This window comes from Callithrix jacchus, chromosome 6 (assembly GCF_049354715.1).
Source record: "Callithrix jacchus isolate 240 chromosome 6, calJac240_pri, whole genome shotgun sequence".
NCBI classification, from domain to species: domain Eukaryota; kingdom Metazoa; phylum Chordata; class Mammalia; order Primates; family Cebidae; genus Callithrix; species Callithrix jacchus.
Window position 1 is genome coordinate 58,676,752 of NC_133507.1, and position 20,299 is coordinate 58,697,050.

Sequence of the window (20,299 nt, forward strand, 5' to 3'; positions counted from 1 at the left end):
AAAAGAAATTTAAAAACAGCTGGGCATGGTGCCACACACCTATAGTCCCAGCTAACTGAGAAGCTGAAGCAGGAAGATTGCTTGAGCCCAGGAGTTTGAGGCTGCAGTGAGCTAGGATCACACCACTGCACTCTAGCCTACATGACAGACTAAGAACCTGTCTCAAAAAAATGGGGTTCCTTAGCATGATCTAGACACAGCCTTTGTCAGTTTTTATGGATTTAGGCACAGCCTTTGTTAGTTCGTTCATATAGGACGTAGCACTTTTGCTAGCCTTCATCTTGAGAAAGATAGGAAGTCAGAATATCCCAAAAAATTTTTTAAGGCATTATTCTTCCACAGACCTACTTCATATTTTGTATTCTCAAGAATCTCAAACCTTGAGAAGAGGAAGAGAAGAGAAACCTACCAGGAGAAAATATCCCATCACCATCTTTACTTGACCATCCAACTATCTCTCTCATCTTCTTAAGTGTTATTTGTTCCATGAGGACAAACACTGGTGCAATTTCATATGTAAACCTGGAAAGGTGGTAAGAAAAAGGATGAAAGAAAATAAAGAAGTCAAATCACTTATTTTAGGAGCATAAGATTGGTTTACTGTTTGTAGTTGGGTTCTTAAAAAAGCTGTTCAAAACCACTAATATGATCCATTTCCTGGAAATGCATTAAGTCGCCGATCATAAAATGTCAGAAACCAGCCTGGGTTACTGAGAGAGGTGGTGGAAGTGCCAGCCCTGTGATACTTCACCAACAAAATAGATTCTTAACTGAATAGAATGTCTTAGGCATGGTCCACCCAGAGGAACAGAAGGAAAGAAAATGACTTTTCTGAGTCCCTTTTACCGCTAAGATTATAGGACAATGCAAATGTTAATTGAAAAAAGCATTCCAAGTTCTACATAAAATTGGTTTACAATTTTTTTTTAAAAAAACTGACTGCCAGTTTTACACTTGTAGAATATATAAAGTCCAGAGCCAAAGTCTATCTTTTAAAGATAATGTAAACATCTGAAAGCTAACTGTGAAGATAATTGGAAATATTGACCCAAATTTTAAAGATCTCAATATAATTATCTACATGGTTTTTCTACTAATAATTCTCAAGGAAAGCTATGTTTCTATAATTCTCTGAAGTCAGTATATGTCAGGAATAATTATAAATGATGATTTTCTAATTACAAATTATAAATAACAGCAAGATGGTCAACTGGCATACACAGCTAGCTGTGGGCATCAGTTATCTCGGCAGGTTACATTCGTCTTCTAACAAACTGATTTAAAAGTAGCAAGCGATGCTCTTTTCAAAGCAATTCAATGCAGAGGCACAGGCTGGTAGACTAGTCATTGAAACAAGATCATGAGACCAAATGTGGGGCCTCAGAAAAATCAAGGAAGATCTGTCCACAGACAAGCCAGAAAACAAAAAGATATTTACTAAGCTCTGAGGCTCTTTGTCCTTCTTGTTCTTGCTTGGCATTCTTCAGCGTTAGAGTCTGTAGGCTGGGCTCAGACCATTCTCACTGAAAAGAGATGCCTAGACTGACTCAGCCAAGTGGCATGGGGAAGCTTTATCACTGGTTAGGGTGTTTCAGCCAAATGCTAATGTTGAAGACTAATGGGAATTCTTGCTTGTTTAATGATTTAGAAAAGCTATTTGTAAGGATGAGATAACTATTGTTGTACATGAGACACAGGTGAAGCTACTAAGTTTTAATTGTGGATGAAAAAAGCAGTTAAATTAATCACATGGAGGTAAAACAAGACAAAAAAGATCCTGAGGGATCCTCAGATATGTTTGTAGAAGCATTTTGTTTCCAAAAAGAATATGTCCATTTTCCTTGGGAGGCGCCTGGAAATTTAGGAAGACCCTTGGAAACCATGTGTGCAGTTACCATCACCTCTGGAGGTCACAATCATGCTTTGGTTCTGCTCTGAGCCCCATCACCGTAGCAACCAACACTCCCTCATGTCTGATGGCCTGATAAAGGAAGAAGAAGAGAAGGATTCCTGATTTAGCCTGTGCTGCTGAGTGTACCAAGAGGCAAACTCACGATGGGCTTCTAACCATTCTTGAACAAATGTGTTATTAACGGTTCTGCTGATTTTTGGAAATATTGAAATGGCAAAAATGTTTGCATGGTGGGGAGATACTGGGGGTAGTGCATGTGCTACAATCTCCCAGTACCATATAAGAAAGCTCTCTGGGGTAAGGCAAGGAACAAACGAAATCACATACCATAATATCACAACCACATCAAAGACTGGATGAAAGTTGACTTAGAGTCAAGTCAATGTTGTCCAGGCAGGAACCACATAGACAAGGGAGAGGGACTGAATATCAGGCATAGGTCCAACTCCATGCTTCATGATTCAAATCAAATTACGCCCAAGGTTTGCATGAATTAGCCTCCCTAAGGACCAGGAACATGGCCATTACTCTCAGGAGGAAGAGTCTAGTGAGTTTGATCATGAGACTAACTGATCTCATCGATTTCAGTTTCCATATCTATGCCAGGTACCTGATTCTTAAACTTTCTTTTGGTTCTATTCAACAAATACTGAGTGACTATTCTCTGCCAGGTGACATCCTATGTACTAAGAAACTAAGATATTAGAAGATACCTTTCTCAACCTTGAGGAGGAAGGATGAATCTAGCGTCTGATTCTTGGCCTTAGCTGCATCCTGTCTGATAGTCCCTGCCTGAGTCTAAAGGACCAATTTTCCACTCTTTTCCTGACTCCTGAGCTTAGTCCTGACATGCTTTCCTGAAAGCTGGCATATAGGTCCATGGCTGCTGATCCACAGCCAGGCCTGGCAAATGGGCTGACATGGTGTTCTTCATTCCTGACACTTCTTCTGACCCTGCTGCCCCATCCTGGGTCATGTTTACAATCTGTACAGCTGCCCACAGCCTTAAAGAAGGCCTTGTGGTTCACCTAAAACAGTTAAAAAATTTTTTTTTCAATTTTTTTTTGTATTTTATTTAGAGATGGAGGTCTCACTATGTTGCCCAGGCTGGTCTTGAACTCTTGGCCTCAAGTGATCCTCCTGCCTTGGCCTCCCAAAATTCTGAGGTAACAGTCATGAGCTACCATGCCCAGTGGTTCTTCACCTAACTGGGATCACAGACTCCTTTGGGAATCTTAGGAAATCCGCAGTTCCCCTCTCCAGGTAAAAACTGAAGATAGGCACATCATTTTGTATAGAACTATAGGAGATTCTTCTCTTGCAACCTGGACTCCAGGTTGGTACCCTTTTAGTAAAATACTGATGAAAGCAAATGAAGTCAAGAGATCAAAGGTCAAATATGAATTCAGAAGAAGCTGGTTAGATGCTAAAGTCAAAATCTAAGATTACATTTCAGAGTCAGAACCAGAAATTAAGCCTGCCAGAAGTTCTGGGTTGAAGCATAAGAACATGGGATTGGAAGTAAGGATGTCAAACAGTAGGATGGTGGCGTTCGTGGAGTGACACTAAAAGAGCATTTTGAGCATGTCTATATTCCGCGTAGGGAAGTGAGTCAGCCCTTTTTCAGGGGTTCAACTCACCTTCCCAGAGGGGTTCACTCAGAATGGAGGCAAATTGATTGTCAACAAGCTGTAGGTCCTATGTGGCAGAGTCTGCTTGTTGCTGGCCATATCAATTTTTCTTTGCTTTGTTAAATTTTATCGAGGGTTGCAATTCACTCTGACCAAAGACTGTTTTCTACTCTTTTTTGGTGTGGTCATGGATTAAGTTCTAGCTAAAGAGGTGTTATGGAAATGTGTGAGACTCCCGAGAAAGGTTTTAATTTTATTTTTATTTATTTATTTATTTTTGAGATGGAGTTTCACTGTTGTTACCCAGACTGGAGTGCAATGGCACGATCTTGGCTCACCGCAACCTCCGCCTCCTGGGTTCAAGCAATTCTCCTGCCTCACCCTCCCGAGTAGCTGGAATTACAGGCACGCGCCACCACGCCCAGCTAATTTTTGTATTTTTAGTAGAGACGGGGTTTCATCTCATTGACCAGGATGGTCTCGATCTCTTGACCTTGTGATCCACCCACCTCGGCCTCCCAAAGTGCTGGGATTATAGGCGTGAGCCACCGTGCCCGGCCTTAATTTTATTTTTAATCAGAAAGGAGTATGTCTCTTTTGCCCACCATTCCTTCCTTTCTCCCTCCCTCCCTGCATCCCTCCCTCCCTTCCTCTTTCCTTCCTTTCCCCTCCCTTCCTCCTTTCCTCCCTCCCTTCCTTCCTCCCTCCCTCCCTCCTTCCTTCCTTTCTTCCTTCCTCCCTCCCTCCTTCCTTTCTTCCTTTCTCCTTCCTTTCTTCCTTTCTCCTTCCTTTCTTCCTTTCTCCTTCCTTCCTTCCTCCCTCTCTTCTTCCTTTCCCTTTCCTTCTTTCTTTTCTCTTTCCCTCCTTCCCTCCTTCCTTCCTCCCTTCCCCCTCCCTCCTCCCTCCCTCCTTTCTGAGTTCTGGAACACAGGAGTGATGGCTGGAGCTCTAGCAGCCAGCCTGCACCACGATGCAACTTTCAGGATGGGAGCCATGTGCTACAATAGGGATTAGAAAGGCACACAAAATCTGGATCCCTGGTGACTGTCAAACTGGGAACTTCTTTAATGAGAGAAAGAAATAATCTTCCATGCTGACTCTATCCTGCTATTCCTCTCCTTACAGATGTGGCAGGTAGCACATCTTCACCTTAAAAGGTAACATAGCTGAAGGGAGCTTAGGAAAGCCCTCTGCTGTCCAGATGATGAGGCAGAAATAAAAGACTCAGGAGGGTCTCAAATAGCAACAGTGACCTGTGTGGTGGCTGCCTTTCCGAGGTGCACACACTGTACCTTGTATACACTAGGCACTTAGGACTGGAGCCATTTTTAGTCTTCAGAAGCACTCTGTAGCATGGATAATCTTATCCTCCATTTTCCTGATGAGGAAACTGAGGTTCAGAGAAATACAGTGATTTGTTTTAAGATCTCCCAGTTAGTGTGTTTCATCAGAATTCCAGATCCTTTACGTCCCAGCTGCTTTTGCATGACAAATGCGAACTGCTGACTGCTGACTGCGGGCTCCCGTCTAATGACCTGCCCAGTGGTGTGCAATGACGAATAACCCCATAGAGAATTCCTCCTGGATATTTCCTAGAAAATAAAGTGCTAGATGCTTGAAATCATAACCTCATAGCAAAGGGTTGTGATAGATTTTGCCATTATGATTATGTATTGCCATCAGGTATTGAGGGCGGGCTGTTATTTACACTTGGGTCCGGCTCCACCTGCACGGTTGTGCTTGGTGGCCCTGTGTTGGGGAAAAGAGCTGTATGTGCCTTGGACAACTAGACATTTGTAAAGTTTTCTTTGGATCTTCATTGGGTCCTTGGAAGAAGAACATACTTCAAAGCAAAAGCAGATGTAAAGGCACAAACATAGACTTCTATTTTTTTTTTTTTGAAATGGTGTCTTGCTCTGTCTCCCAGGCTGGAGTGCAGAGGCATAATCTCAGCTCACTGCAGCCTCCACCTCCCAGGCTCAAGTGATTCTCCTGCCTCAGCCTCCTGAGTAGCTGGGATTATAGGCACCTGCCACCACGCCCGGCTAATTTTTGTGTTTTTAGTAGACATGGGTTTCACCATGTTGGCCAGGCTGGCCTTGAACACCCGAACTCAGGTGATCCACCCACCTTGGCCTCCCAAAGTGCTGGGATTACAGACGTGAGCCACTGCGCCTGACCTACAGTCTTTCTATTCTAATAGTCTGAGACCTTGCACTTCGCACTTGAGTCAGGTTATTCGATCATTCTTTTAAAGAAACTATACTGAGGAATATAGTTTTTATTCTCTATGTCAGGTGCCACCTGAACTCAATGAGAGTACAGGACCAAAAACCAGGCATTATCACTAAATAAATCCTGCACTGCCAGAGAAAGATCCTTTTGCCATTCTTTCCCAGACTTATTTTGAGCACTGTTTCCAACTGGAGACGGAGTTGTCACAAGGGAGCAAATTCTGCCTCAGCTCCTGACAGTGCTGCCACATTTCATGATCTTCCAGGGGAACTGGCTTAGAACAATTTCCAGATAATAGTTATTACTTCTTCAGGCAAAGCCTTGTCTCTAGAACTGACAGAAACTATTTTGCCGTTTTAAATAACCTTCTCTATCGATCTGTTAGAATCGGATCATATTTTATAAATATCTACCATTCAGTACAGCTACAATTATTATGTGTCTTTGGTTAGATTGGCCTTGACCTCAGATGGCTGGGACACATTTTAGTGTTTTGCAGCTGAGCTAAGAGAAGAGTAAGGGACTTTGGTTTTATGAACACACACCAAAAAAGGAGAATTTGTGGGATTTTTCTGGTTGAAGAATATCTGGTCATAAGTGGTTCAAAGGGAGGAGGTCCCTTATTTACCTTGAGATAGGATATATATAGCAGCTGAGAGCCCTAAAGAACACACACGTAAAGGTGCTGAGTGAATTCAGTGCCTATATTAATATAGGTACTTGAACTTTAATAGATATTTACTCTGTTTTTCTCACTTATTTTCCAAATACACTCTATTTCCTAATGTAAACTGTTCCTTAGTGTTGGATAGTACAATTAAGCACTAGTGTCTTTTCCCAAGTTATAAGTAAGTCTACTGTGATGCCTGTGCTAGATGGTATATTTTTATCTCAAAAGTCACCATACAGGAAAGATTGCTAAATGGAGCTTTTTGTTTGAAATCCAAGCAACTGTATCTCTGACCTGAATTACTCTTGGCCCTTCCAAATCTTAGTGACCCAACATGGACATTCCGTGACGCTAACCATGACTTGCGAGCAGGGAGTATGAAAACCATTCTAGTTTTTCAATCAGTTTAATCTTTTATGCTTTTTAGCACCAAAGGCTTCACTTGTCACATTTGCTTTTTAAAATTTGTCACTGTTGTTTTAAATTAGCCAAGAAAACAGAAATCCTTAATTAATAGAAACTTTTCTGAATGTAGTTAAGTATCTGACTCACAGCATTAAACAGCTTTAGAATGCATATGGGTTACTTTGTAATTTTAAATGCCCTTCAGGTTTTCTGACTGAGAGCAGTTTGTTTAAGAAAAACGGATAATTTACCTTCTATCTTGATATCAAATGAAATTTTTCCTTTTAAGCAATACAACCCTTTTACCTAAATTCAGTTTTGTAATCTACTTTTCTATGAATTTGTACTTTGCATTTTTTTTTTTGAGACGGAGTTTTGCTCTTGTTACACAGGCTGGAGTGCAATGGCGCGATCTCGGCTCACCGCAACCTCCGCCTCCTGGGTTCAGGCAATTCTCCTGCCTCAGCCTCCCAAGTAGCTGAGATTACAGGCATGCACCACCGTGTCCAGCTAATTTTTTGTATTTTTAGTAGAGATGGGGTTTCACCATGTTGACCAGGATGGTCTCGATCTCTTGACCTTGTGATCCACCTGCCTCGGCCTCCCAAAGTGCTGGGATTACAGGCTTGAGCCACCGTGCCCGGCCTGTACTTTGCATTATTAAATTGAAAAATAGTTTATCAAGTATTTACCATTAAAGCAGAACTGTGATAAACCTAAAGATTTTCAGAGAAAAAATGACCATGGCAACTTTAATAAAATAGCACCATTGAAATTGGACTTTTAAAGCAACAATCCGTAGTCACACATCAGGGTTGCTTACATGAAAATGGTGTGTGGGACTTACATATTGGTATTGGCAGTTGATGTCAGCCATTCTCCGGCTAGACCAATGATATCCAATCCAGTGGAGAGCTGGTTGAAAAATCGAGGATGACCTAGAGAGGTAACAGGAAAGCATCAAGGCAAATGCAGATTTCTTAACCTATCTTCAAGGGAAACAGCCTGCCCCACTGGGTCACACCGATGGGGCTTCCATCCCAGTGATATGTTGAATAGGACTGCTCAAAGATACTGGAGAAGGAAGGGCAGGTTGACCCAACCTATACCAACCTTTAGCATTCATGATGTCCCCCAAACTTCTATGTTTCTAAAGCATCATGCTTTTAAATAATAATATCTAATATCATGAAACAAATCATGCTTTCCAGTGTTTTGTGTTTTGATGTGTTTTGCCAATATATATATAGTCAGGTGACCTTTAAAATAAATTTATGGCTGAGATGACCCAGCTCTCCTCTGTGAAATGGTCAGATACAGCCTATTTTACTCACTGAGTTGTTGGTGAAATAATTGTTTTTACTACGTAACTCTAAATCCCTGTGTAACCCAGAGTATGCTTTAATAGGCTTTGCTCTCAGAAAATTCAGGATTGTTGCCAAGTTTTTGCCAACTTAGCATTCAATGGAAAATTCAACTCCACATCAGCAGGCTTGGCTCAGCTGTCAGGAAGGAGTCAACGCAATAGATTATCTGGGGACGTGTGGCTGGGAACTGGTTAGAAAGATATGCTGACTGCTGTGTTTCCAGTGGAAATTGCCTTTGCCTCTGGGGGGAAAAACTGTCAGAGAGCTAGTGTTAGAATGCTCCTGGTCTAACTCTCCTCTCTGAGAATCTCTATTCTTCCCTAGATGTGATTCAGAACATCTGGACTATGACTTCTTATATCAGAAGATACCAACCTCTGCATCTTAAGAGCCCTCACAAAATCATACTGATTTTTAGAGACAACTAAAAGAAGCATAACTAGTAAACTTAGTTTAAGTATGGGGCCAGATTCTAGGTATCCATGTGGAGTATCCTAAACAGTTAAATGATGCCATATTACTCTACTTTGCTCGTTTCCAACAGAATCTATGAGATCTCCTGAAACAACACATTTTGTTGAAAGCCATTAAAATATATAAGCAATATCCATTTAAACACTTTTAACAATAAACACTTCATTTTAAGACAAGACTGAATAGTAAATAAATGCAATCACACTATTTGATACTGTATCAAAACCACCCAACTTGGCAGAGAGCAAAGGGGGACAGACAGACAGATTAACACAAAGTGAAACAGTATCTGTCTGTCCACTAAAATATAAAGGACACGAAGTCCTCCAGAACTTGATTTTTAGCTTATGGTTACAACCTTATGCCCCCAAATCTTATATCTACCAGAATTTCTATTAAGTAACAAAATAGTTTTACATTTCAATTTCAGTTCTCTATATTGGATGACAATAACAGATGACAGATATGGTGCTGGGCCGCTCATAGCCTAAATTCAGGTAGGGGGAGAGGGAAAGAATTATTTTTTAAAGTAAACTTTTTCTACAAATAAACTACAAGAAAAAAAGAAGAGTTGCAGGGGGATCTCCTGATTAGGTCACATGGAAACCAAATGCATGTAAGAGACTTATTTGGATCCTGATTCAAATGAGTTTGACAAGAGGAAAACCTTTATGACATTCATGATACAATTGGAAATTTAAAAACTGACTAAATATTTCATGGTATTAAGGAGCTATACATTTGTTTTCTTTTTTCAGGTATGACAATGACATTGTGGGTTTTTTTTAAGTTCTTAAGAATGAATATTTATGAATACAATAATATTGTGTTGGGGATTTGCTTTCATGTAATATAGGTGACGGGGAGTTGATGGAGGTACAGGCAAAAAGCTGATGATAGTTAAGCAGGGCATTAGGTATATAGGGTTCATTATAGGGTTCTACTCTCGTATAAGTTTAAAATTTTCCATAAGAAAAAGTTTCAGAAAAGAACAATGAAGGGAGTCCAGCATATCTACAAATCACTTAAGTAGCTTCTGTGGCTGAAGGCTGACTAGTGCCTGTTAGTTCATAGAGAATCTCTATGATAGTTCATTTTGTAAAAGAAGATTTTTGTTGATTTATAGAGAAATTTCTAAATGCCATCATCACCTCTTTACAGACTATACCTGTATCAGTGTGTTTTCACTATTAAAGCCCAATTCATTATTTTGGCTGAATATTAATGCATTAATATCCTTTAAAAAATATTCTCTACTGTGTGTAGCTACCTGTGGGGTGTACCCTATTGATCCTACGTCTATGCTTAAATTCCACATCAGCAACCAGGAGCTGTTTTGACGCAGCAGCAACAGCATGCTTTTATCAGGGTCACGTCCTGAGATGCAGCAGGTTTCACATTGCTTGGAAGACAGTGAACTCTGTAAAGGCAAATATCTGCCCCATGAAGAAACTCTGAGGAACAAAAATGAATGTTTGCAGGCTAAGTACCTAAGTGGGTTCATACACTGGACTAATAAAAGTCAGTGCTTTCTTTTCTTTTCTTAAACAAGGTCCTGCCGTCACACAGGCTGGAGGGGTGCAATGGTGCATTCTCAGCTCACTGCAACCTTTGCCTCCCAGGCTCAAGCCATCCTCCCACTTCAGCCTCCAGAGTAGCTGGGATCACAGGTGCATGCCACCACATCTGGCTAATTTTTGTATTTTTGGTAGACATGGGGTTTTACCCAGGCTAGTCTTGAGCTCCTGGGCTCACATGATCCACCGGCCAGCCTGCTGATGTGATGGGATTACAGGTGTGAGCCACCTGGCCAGGCCTGTCCATGCTTTCTCTGACCACAAGATGCTTCAGTTTTGTAGATGACATTAGATGATACTATGACAAAATCATGTATTTTTATTTGAGGGACAATGCCATTCTGGACTGCCATAATAAATGGTGTCATTCCCATTTCTCTAAGAAAGTAGGCATAGAGCAACTGACAAAATTCAAAAAATCAGACCAAAGCAAGTCAAGCTAAACATATATGAGGAATTCCAACTCTTTTAAAAATGCAGCCAAATAACTATTTGTTTTCCATCAGGAATAGATTAGCTAGCTGACCAAGATAAGAAGTAACTAAATGTAAATTGATAGAGTGCTTTTTTTTGAAAAGCAAACCAAGTGGACTTTGTACATATAATGGAGTGCTGTGCAGCCAGCAGTTGTTTAATGAAGCTGCACTTATTCCGCTGGTGCAGGCAGACCTCAGCGGCTATCTGGGATTCCTCATTTCAAAAAGTGTCTTTGGCCAGCATCATGATTTCATTGTAACACTTTGTTTTTGACATCCAACAGTCTTACTCAGCTCTATCACCACCATTCTTCCAGTCTCAGTCTGAAATCTATCTTCAAATGACGAGGAAGAGTGAGAGGGAAAATGAAGGAGAAGGAGAGATAAAGAAGAAAAAACAACTCGGGATGCCAGTGTGGCCTTGGAGCTTCCCCTGTGGTGGCAACTCCGTTAGGGACTGTCTGTTCTTCTAGCTCTTTCTGCCTGAGGGCTCAGGAAAGCCAGACTCTAGTGTGGAGAAAGCTATAGGGAGAAGAAACCACTGCTTCATTCCTGGGCTTAGTCCACAGTCTGAGCTGTTTCTAAGCATCTCAGACAGAGGCCCCAAAGTCCTTGAATGTGAGGCAATTGGAAAGCAACTGCTTTGATGAAGATTGCTGATTAGAGAGGGCTCCTGGAACATGAAAAGGAGGCAAAAGGACATCATCCTCAAGGACTGCCACTGGAAATAGAATTTGGTGACTCAGAGTGTCCTAACTCCAGAAGTTGCAGCAGAATGAGGTGTGTGTGTGTGTGTGTGTGTGTGTCTTTTTGGCCTAGCCAATAAAAGGTGTCATGGGTTAAATTGTGTTCAATCTAAGTGTGTTCAAGTCCTAATTCCTGTTTCCTGTGAATGTGACCTTATTTGGAAATTGGGTCTTTGCAGATGTAATCATGTTAAGAGGAGGTCATACTGGATTGGGGTGGGGCTTAATCCAATGACTGGCATTCTTATGAAGAAAGGGAAATTTGGACACACATGGGGAGAAGGCCATGTGAAGTGAAAGCAGAGGTTGGAGTGATGCATCTACAAGCCAACAAATGCCAAAGAATGTCCACAACCCCTGGAAGCTGGTAGAGGCAAAGGGTGGATCCTCTCCAGCAGCCATCAGAGAGAGCATAGCCGGCATCTTGATCTTAAATTCCAGCCTCCAGAACTGTGAGAGAACAAATTTCTATTGATTTGAGCCACCCAATTTGTAGTCATTTATAATGGCAGTCCTATAGAAGGTCAGGGGAAATAGCCCAATTCTCCTTAGTGTCAGGGACAGGCAAGGGCAGGATTTATCGGAATGGAATAGACCTGAAAATAGAGACAAGAAAAGAAGCAGAGGATGGGTCATTCTGCTCTCTTTAGGTTGCAAATAGCCTAATCCAAGAATAAAAATTCTTTGTCTTTTTTTTTTTTGAGATAGGGTCTCGATCTGTTGCCCAGGCTGGAGTACAGTGGCATGATCTTGGTTCACCACTGCAGCGCCTCTGCCTCTTGGCCTCAGGCTCCTGAGTAGCTGGGACTACAGGTGCATGCCACCATGCCCAGATAATTTTATTGTACATAAACACAAATATATATATATTTTGTGTGCTGGGATTACAGGCATAAGCCATCATGCTTGGCCAGAATGAAAACTCTTTATATGGAACTTGACCTAGCACCATGTATCCGTATATTTTTGATCTACTTTGACCATGATACATGCTGATAAACTTTTGCCTGGGTCAGAGCCCTCCACCAGCTGTTACTGCCCAAGCTTGTTCTTGTGCTCACTGGGCACTTTGCCACCTTCCCTCACCAGGGCTGTGTTTTTCTCCAGCACAGGTTTGATATCCTCACCACTGACAAGGGTGAGATGGAGGCCAAAGTTGGCAGTACCTGTCCACCCAGCTCTCCCCCTTACCTGTGCGAACCCCATACTTCAAGGTGTCTCTGCAGTCAACCAGAATCTGCTCCAGGGACTCAGGGTGGTCAGAGAGCTCCAAGTTGAAGCCCTCCATGCCTTCCAGCAACTGGTGTGGGTGATGGAAGTCCAGCACCTTGGTGGAGCGATCAAATGTCTTGCGGACATAGTTAAGGAGTATGTCCACCACTTCCAGGAGGAACTGCACAGTTTGCTCCTCCCCGTTCTTAGCCGGAAGCAGATCTGAATGGGGAAGAGCAATGAATGGTTATCACCTGACTCCTATCTAGATTTCTTCAGCCCAGATACCCCCCAGATTAACCACGCTATCTTTATAGGACCTGATTTTACTCTGGGATATGTATGTGCACTGAGAATCTGGTGTACCGCATCCCCAGAAAAATGCACATACACAGAAGTTTTGTGCATGCTTTCTGGGGGTTCATGGTCTTTCTGACACGATGCTCAGAGATGGAGCGAAGTGCTCTGAGAAGCCATAAACCACCTGTGACTTCAGTTGTCATTTGCAGGTTGAATGGACACCTGTGAGGAGTATGATGGAGGGGGTGTCTGTTGTGCTCCCCTGGGACCAGGCATGTCCCGGTCCATCTGGTTGGGTGTTCTGATGTGCTTGGTCTGTTGGCATCAGAGGGTAAGGCCTCGGTGGGTAGAGGCTGAGGTCCCCCCTAAAGAGGGTGGCCCTTGGCGGTATCCAGTTTTTGGCCCTTGGCGGAATCCAGTTTTTGGCCCTTGGCGGAAACTGGAGCTGGAAGATGAGGCTCAAGAAATGGGACAGGGAACCCCAGCCTCTTTCTTGACTTCATCCTTTTGGGCCTGGACTTTGAGATATCCAGAGAGGACTTTGGGTGACAGGCTCTGCAGTCATCAGGCTAGAGATTAGGCAAGAAAAAAAGCTGTAAGGGCCCAATTCCATAGCTCACAGGCTGGCTGTGCAGCTGTGCACAATACTCTGTGACTCCCTGGGTTAGCTCCCGGGTTTTAGAGTCGTCTTGTTTAACACTCTGGTCTGGTTTCCGTGGCCCTGTGGGGAATTCATGGAATGGAATGGCAGTGGATCTACCTGTGAGCTGTTCAGGAGAGATGATAAAGCACCTCCTGAGACCAGAGTTGTGGGGTGGCAGGGGTTAGGGAAAGGCCTCCGAAAGGGAGGCAGGTTCCAGGACACTCCTTGGTTGGGAGTCCCAGCATGCAACTTCCCGCTGTGTGATTCTGTGTGTGTGTGTATGTGTGTGTGTGTGTGTGTGTGGCCAGTCTTGCAGGATAAATGCTATTAAGGAAATCATTAGATGTTCTTATATGTAACGTTCCTCCGACTCTGAGAGTCTATGAATTCATATTTTTTCCCTCGAGTGTCTTTAGAGTTGACTTTTATTGACTGCCCTCATTCAGTTTCCAAAATGATGGAGACCCAGGCAGCAGGGAGGGAGGGAGGGAGTCGATTATACTTCCACAAAGTCAGAAAAGCAGTTTCATGCGGTGCAGAGAAAGTAATAACACTTATTGATAAAAGAGGTAAAATTACAGGAAAAAGTCAAGAAACTCAAATAAGAAATCTACTTGCTAACTGTCATTCCCAGCAAACTGACACAAGAACAGAAAACCACACACCGCATGTTCTGACTCATAAGTGGGAGTTGAACAATGAGAATACACAGACACAGGAGGGGAACATCACACACTGGGGCCTGTCGAGGGGTGGGGGATAGGGGAGGGAGAGCATTAGGAGAAATACCTAACATAGATGATGGGTTGATGGGTGCAGCAAACCACCATGGCACGTGTATACCTATGTAACAAACTGCACGCTCTGCACATGTACCCCAGAACTTAAAGTATAATAATAATAATAATGAAAGAAATCTACTGGCTAGCACAGGGGCAGGAGTCGGGCAGGGACTACCTCGAGCAAACAGGTTGGAGAAGTCCGTCTCTGTGCGCCGGAAGCGGCCATCTCGGTCGCTATTTTCACAGGAAAGCAGGTTCTTGGAGGACTGCTTCTCCTTGAAGGCACTCACAAGGCGACTCTTCTCTTCCAGGCTGTTGGTCCTTTGCAAGAAGCCTATGGCACAAGAAGCTGGTCAGAGAGAGTGCTTCAAACTGCCAGCCCCTGAGGGTCAGCTGCGGGGCGAATTAACTCCCCAAGCAAGGCCCTTGTTCCTTCTGAGAAGAGAAGGGAGTGTCTGCATTTTAAATGTAGTGGCTCTGGCACTGCTTGCCTTCAGGCAGGGAGGGGGGCAGTGCCAAGTGTCATCAGTGGCAAAGACCCAGTCATGCAAGAGAGAACAACAGTAAGTGAAGCCTGTTCTCCTCTTTGAATGTGACAGTGAACTCACAATTAAGTAAGTTGGACAGCTTCCACTCCAGTGATCAGCCCCAGGATGGGGCTTTAAAGGAGAAGACACAATCTGAGAAGATGGTGCCAGCACTGTTTATGGGCTCTATAATCAGAAGGAGGAGGGGAGAGAAGAGCAGAGGGAGGAGGAGAGGTGAGGACAGCTGAGGGAGGAGGGTGAGGATAGCAGAGGGAAGAGGGTAAGGACAGCAGAGGGAGAGGAGGGGTGAGGACAGCAGAGTGAGGAGAGTGAGGAAAGCAGACCAAGGAGGGCGAGGACTGCAGAGGGAGGAGGAGAGGTGAGGACAGCAGAGGAAGGAGGGCAAGGACAGCAGAGGGAGGAGGGCGAGGACAGCAGAGGGAGGAGGGCGAGGACAGCAGAGGGAGGAGGGCGAGGACAGCAGAGGGAGGAGGGTGAGGACAGCAGAGGGAGGAGGAGAGGTGAGGACAGCAGAGGAAGGAGGGCAAGGACAGCAGAGGGAGGAGGGCAAGGACAGCAGAGGGAGGAGGGCGAGGACAGCAGAGGGAGGAGGAAGAGGACAGCAGAGGGAGGAGGGAGAGGACAGCAGAGGAAGGAAGGGAGAACAGCAGAGGGAGGAGGATGTCCTCACCAGGGCAGCAGAGGGAAGAGGATGAGGTCTGCAGAGGGAGAAGGGTGAAGACAGCAGAGGGAGGACAGCAGAAGGAGGAGGGGAGAGGACGGCAGAAGAAGTGAGGTCCAACACTGAGGATTAGAGCAGATACTTTCCTCCAGCACCAGCTAATGCTCACAGGGTTGAACATGAGTGATATTTTTCTGAATGCAAACTTGAATGTGGCTTTTCTTATACCACCCCCTCTCCTTGAACAAAGGTATTGGGAGACAAATAAAGCTTCAATCTTCTGTGTGTTGCCATTTAATTCTACAAGCATTATTGAGCACCTGCTGTACAAAAGCACTTTGCTAAGCATCTAGGCTGGGGGACCGATAAAGCTGAATGGGACAGATCCCCTGCCCTCTAGGAGCCTACAGCCTGGCAGATGGTGACCAACGCTGGAATAAAGATAGTCATCCAAGAACTCCACAGAGATGACTTCTGAACCCAGGGCAGGATTCTCAGCCCCTCACCTCTGCTCCTCAGAGAGAGTGGAAAGTTCTCCCGCCTGAGGTGAGCAGAACAAACCTCCCCAGCAGCAAAGGGGGAAGGAGGGTTAAGCCAGAAGGGCAGGAGAACCCGGCAGCGTGGAGCACACTCCCCTCCTCATCTCCACCATCCCCTGCGGGCTCTGGTCCCGCATGTCTGCTCTTTCCTTGGGCTTCTCCGCCTTCAATTCAGCTTCAGTCTTAGCCCAAAATGCTACACACTGAAAAGAGGAAAAGGTTCTAAGCTTCTTGGTGACTCCAAAGCTGTCTCTGTAAATGCCAATATCCTTGAGGAGTCACATATGCCACGAGGCAGACTCGGAAGAAACTCCCAAGAGGTGCAAAAAGGCAAATTAATCCGGAGAATTCAGCTTTGCTTCCCAGGACCACAATTCAATGGTGATGGGTGGGAGAAGGACGGATGCTGGGGAAGGCTGCGGTGATTAGAATCCTCCCACACAAGGGAGCCAGGGGCTATTTTTGGAGAGAAGAATGGGAAAGCGGACACTAGGCTTTTTGTTGTTCCCAGCACCTTTTACACTTGTCACTAAAGCTCAAAAGGACATGAGACAGGGGAAAAACACTGTAATAGAGCTCCACACTTGGGTATAAAGGTGGGGTTGTACCTTTTCCATATCTCTTTGCCTACTTCCTGAATTCCTCCTCCAAGTCTTCAAAGTCCAGAACCAGGAGCCAGCGCTCATTGGCCAGAGGGATGCAGGTCGGCTAGCGCCTGAACTCTGAGACTGCTTCCCTTGTCCCAGAACACAGCGCTGTGGAATTTGCCAGACTTGAAAGACCAAACCCATGTGGCCTCATGTGGTGAGGTCCAACCCAGCTGAACTCCACTCTGTTGTCCCTGACATCTGGTTAGGCTTCTGATTCTCTCCCTGGGTCTCCTCACCTTGAAGCCCCTTCCTTTGGGCAGCTGCAGGAAGCGGGACTCCGGTTTGAGGTTTTGACTCAGGCTCTCTGATGATCATTATGACACAGATGTTTTTTTTTGAGACAGAGTCTTGCTCTGTCACCCAAGCTGGAGTGCAGTGGTGCAATCTCGGCTCACTGAAACCTCTGCCTCCCGGGTTCATGCAATTCTTTTGCCTTAGCCTCCTGAGTCGTTGGAATTATAGGCACCCACCACCCCATCCAGCTAAGTTTTGTATTTTTAGTACAGACAGGTTTTTGTCATGTTGGTCAGGCTGGTCTTGAACTCCCAACTTCAGGTGATCCACCCGCCTCGGCCTCCCAAAATGCTGGGATTACAGGCAAGAGCCACCGCGCCTGGCCCTATGACACAGCTTTAAACCTGCATCCCATTTCTTGGGCTGCGTTTCCAGTAATGTGCTAGGGATCCGAATCCTCTCCAAATCCTGTAATTATTTTAGGAATAGCACACTTACACTGCATCATAATTTATGTTAAAAACAATTAATTTGCCAATGTAAACATGTAATATATATTTTTGTTAAGGAAGGTGTTTGTTTTCTAAAATACTGGAATCCTCAGAAAGGTAGATGATCCAGATCTCCCCTGGCTCTGAGAGGCTCTGAAAGGAACTGCTTCTCCAAGGATGGAGAGGTGGTGGATGACATGGAGGTCAGTGCCTTGACAATTTTCCTGGCTAGCAAGGGGTCCTGGAAGCACAGGTCCCAGAGAACGAAGCAGACTGTACTCCCTCTTGCTCTACACCCCAGCTGCAAGGACCTGGTTCAAGCCTGTGGGTAACCAGTCACAGAGCTTTACATTCTTAGAGGCAAAGAGGAAGGCTGAGGAGAGGCAAAGCTGCATTGTGTTTGGCTGGGTGCTAGCACTCCAGCCAGCTTCAAGGGGAGAACAGGGGAGCCCAGTCACAACTCCACCTCTGAGCTGAGGGGAGCTCCGGCTGTGGGTTCCTCACCCTGCTGCCAAACTGAAGGGTTTATGGGGCCCAGCGAGAGAGTGTGTGTGTGTGTATGTGTGTGTGTGCCTGTGAGCAGGTGCATGTGTAGCTAGAAAGCACCTGGCTCCAGCCAGTTGTTGCCAAGTGGGGCTTTGAGCTGTGTATGGCATAAGCACCTTTGGCCAACAGGGCACCTGGGAGCTGAAGCCCAGCACATTCTCTGTTCACCAAGCTATGGCATGCAATTGTAAATGCATAGACGAAGGGGCTCTTTTTCTGTTTTGTTTTGCTTTTTTCTTTCTTTCTTTTTTTCTTTTTTCTTTTTTTTTGAGACAGGGTCACACTCTATTGCTATTGTCCAGACTGGACTGTATTGGTGCCATTGTAGTTCATTGTAATCTCAAATTCCTGGGCTCAAGTAGGAGAACCTGCCTCATCCTCCTGAGTAGCTAGGACTGCAGACATGCGGCCACCACACCTGGCCAATTTTTTAAAAAAGTTTTTGTAGAGATGAGGTCTCCCTATGTTGCTCAGGCTGGTCTCAAACTCCTGGCCTCACCTTGGCCTCCCAAAAGTGTTGGGATTACAGATGTGAGCCACCATGGCCTCTTTTTCTGATTTTCATGGGCTAACAGCACCCACCATGTTTTCCCCCCATTTCCTACCCTGCCCATTTTTTTCAAGGTAAACCAGAAAAAGAGAACACTTGAAATCTCTCTATTTTTAATGTTTGGCAATTGATACAAAATTACACACACACACACACACACACACACACACACACACACAGAGTGTAGGCTAAATAAAACAGCTCAGGGACTATAACTGGCAGCTAGAGATAAGTGACAGAAGCCCAAGGACACCCTGGGAAGTTAGCAGAGCCCAGAGCCAGAATTCAGGGATCCATCCCTTCAGCTCTTCGTATTTCGGTCATGCCACCATGCCTGCAGCCACTCTCCAGCTCTTGGCAAGACCATGGCTTTCTTCTAGCTGATTATGCTCCCCCAGGGGATTCTGCCTCCAGAGCTAAGGGTACCTGCCACTAGTGGGGCCCAGGGCCTTCCTTGCAACTTCATTCTGTGGCTTTAGGGGAAGAGCAGGGGGAGAGTGGGTAGGGGTGGAATTTTGGCAAGCCACTAAGGTTGCTTCTGAGAGTCATCCAGGGCAATGGATTTGGAAATGGGAAGAGGACCATGAATTCCTCTGCTCTCTTAATGTGAAAGGTCAAACCAACCTGGATGGTGTCAAGTTAAGAAGGGACCCTCCAGGTCCATCCCTCCAGGGATGAAGGTGTGTGTGTGTGTGTGTGTGTGTGTGTGTGTGTGTAGGCAGGCAAGGAGCTGTGGACCCAGAGCCAACACCAAAGACCGCACTGTCTCCACTAGATTAAAATGGAAAACTAAAGAGTTGTCTCAAGGTGTGGAAAATAAATCCTCTTCGTGTTTTGTTTTCTTTCAGAATCAAACCTAATGGGAAGCCGCCTAACCTGTGGCCCCAAAGCCAGAGCACTTTAGTCCAAGGCAATTTCTCCTCAACAGACTACCTTGGGTTGGGGGGAGCAGAAACAGGGAGGAAACTGGCTTTGACTGACAGTGGGGGAGGTGAAGTTGAGGCCAACTCCAGGTTCCCTATTTTCGGACCCTGCAAAGCCCCACTCTTTCCCGCCTCTACCCTTTCTGAACAGGGTCTGTCCCTCTAAGAAGCACTTAGACCTTTTATTCCCGCGGAAGTGGAGCGCCTGCAGCCGGAGGAGCAGGGGACAGCAGGGGACATGATGGGGGTGAATGAGGGCTGTCCCCACCCTCGGCAGGCTGGGCGCCGCAGGTAAGTAGCCCTCACCCAGAGTCTGCCCTAGCCCAGTCCTCGGCTGTGGCGGGCGCCCAGGGCTTGCTTGCTTCTGTCTGCCTGGCTGCATGACAATGACGGCTGCCGAAGCCGAGCGCCGCCGAAGGGACCTGGCGCGAAACGGGCCATTAAGTCCAGAATGGCGGCAGGGTTGGGGGGTGGAGGTGGGGTTGGGAGTGGGACAGGGCTATTTATAGAACAAAGCTCGGTGGCTGCCGGCTACCCTAGCGCAGGGAAGCGGCCCCGGCCTTGCCCGCACGGGCGTCGCGCGCTGGGGAGAAGGCCAAATTCCCAAGCCGCCCGGCGGCAGGGCTGGGCTTTCGGTGGAAAATGGCTGAGTCTAGGAATTGAACGCCCCTTCCTCAGTAAACGCCGAGTCCCAAGGTCTAGAGGACAGAACCCCAGCAACGCAGGG

The 20,299-nt window shown here is 45.3% G+C and overlaps 1 protein-coding gene across 1 annotated transcript in view; it reads right to left on the minus strand.

The window, feature by feature from the left end:
* The window catches only part of GAD1 (glutamate decarboxylase 1), a 43,973-nt gene that overhangs the window by 17,135 nt on the left and 6,539 nt on the right, over nucleotides 1-20,299 (minus strand). The window contains exons 4-7 of the mRNA XM_008998729.5: nucleotides 14,606-14,764; nucleotides 12,685-12,927; nucleotides 7,701-7,791; nucleotides 410-522 (exon numbers count right to left, since the gene is read on the minus strand). Of these exons, the coding sequence (XP_008996977.1) occupies nucleotides 410-522; nucleotides 7,701-7,791; nucleotides 12,685-12,927; nucleotides 14,606-14,764 (606 nt within the window). The remainder of the gene's footprint in view (nucleotides 1-409; nucleotides 523-7,700; nucleotides 7,792-12,684; nucleotides 12,928-14,605; nucleotides 14,765-20,299) is intronic.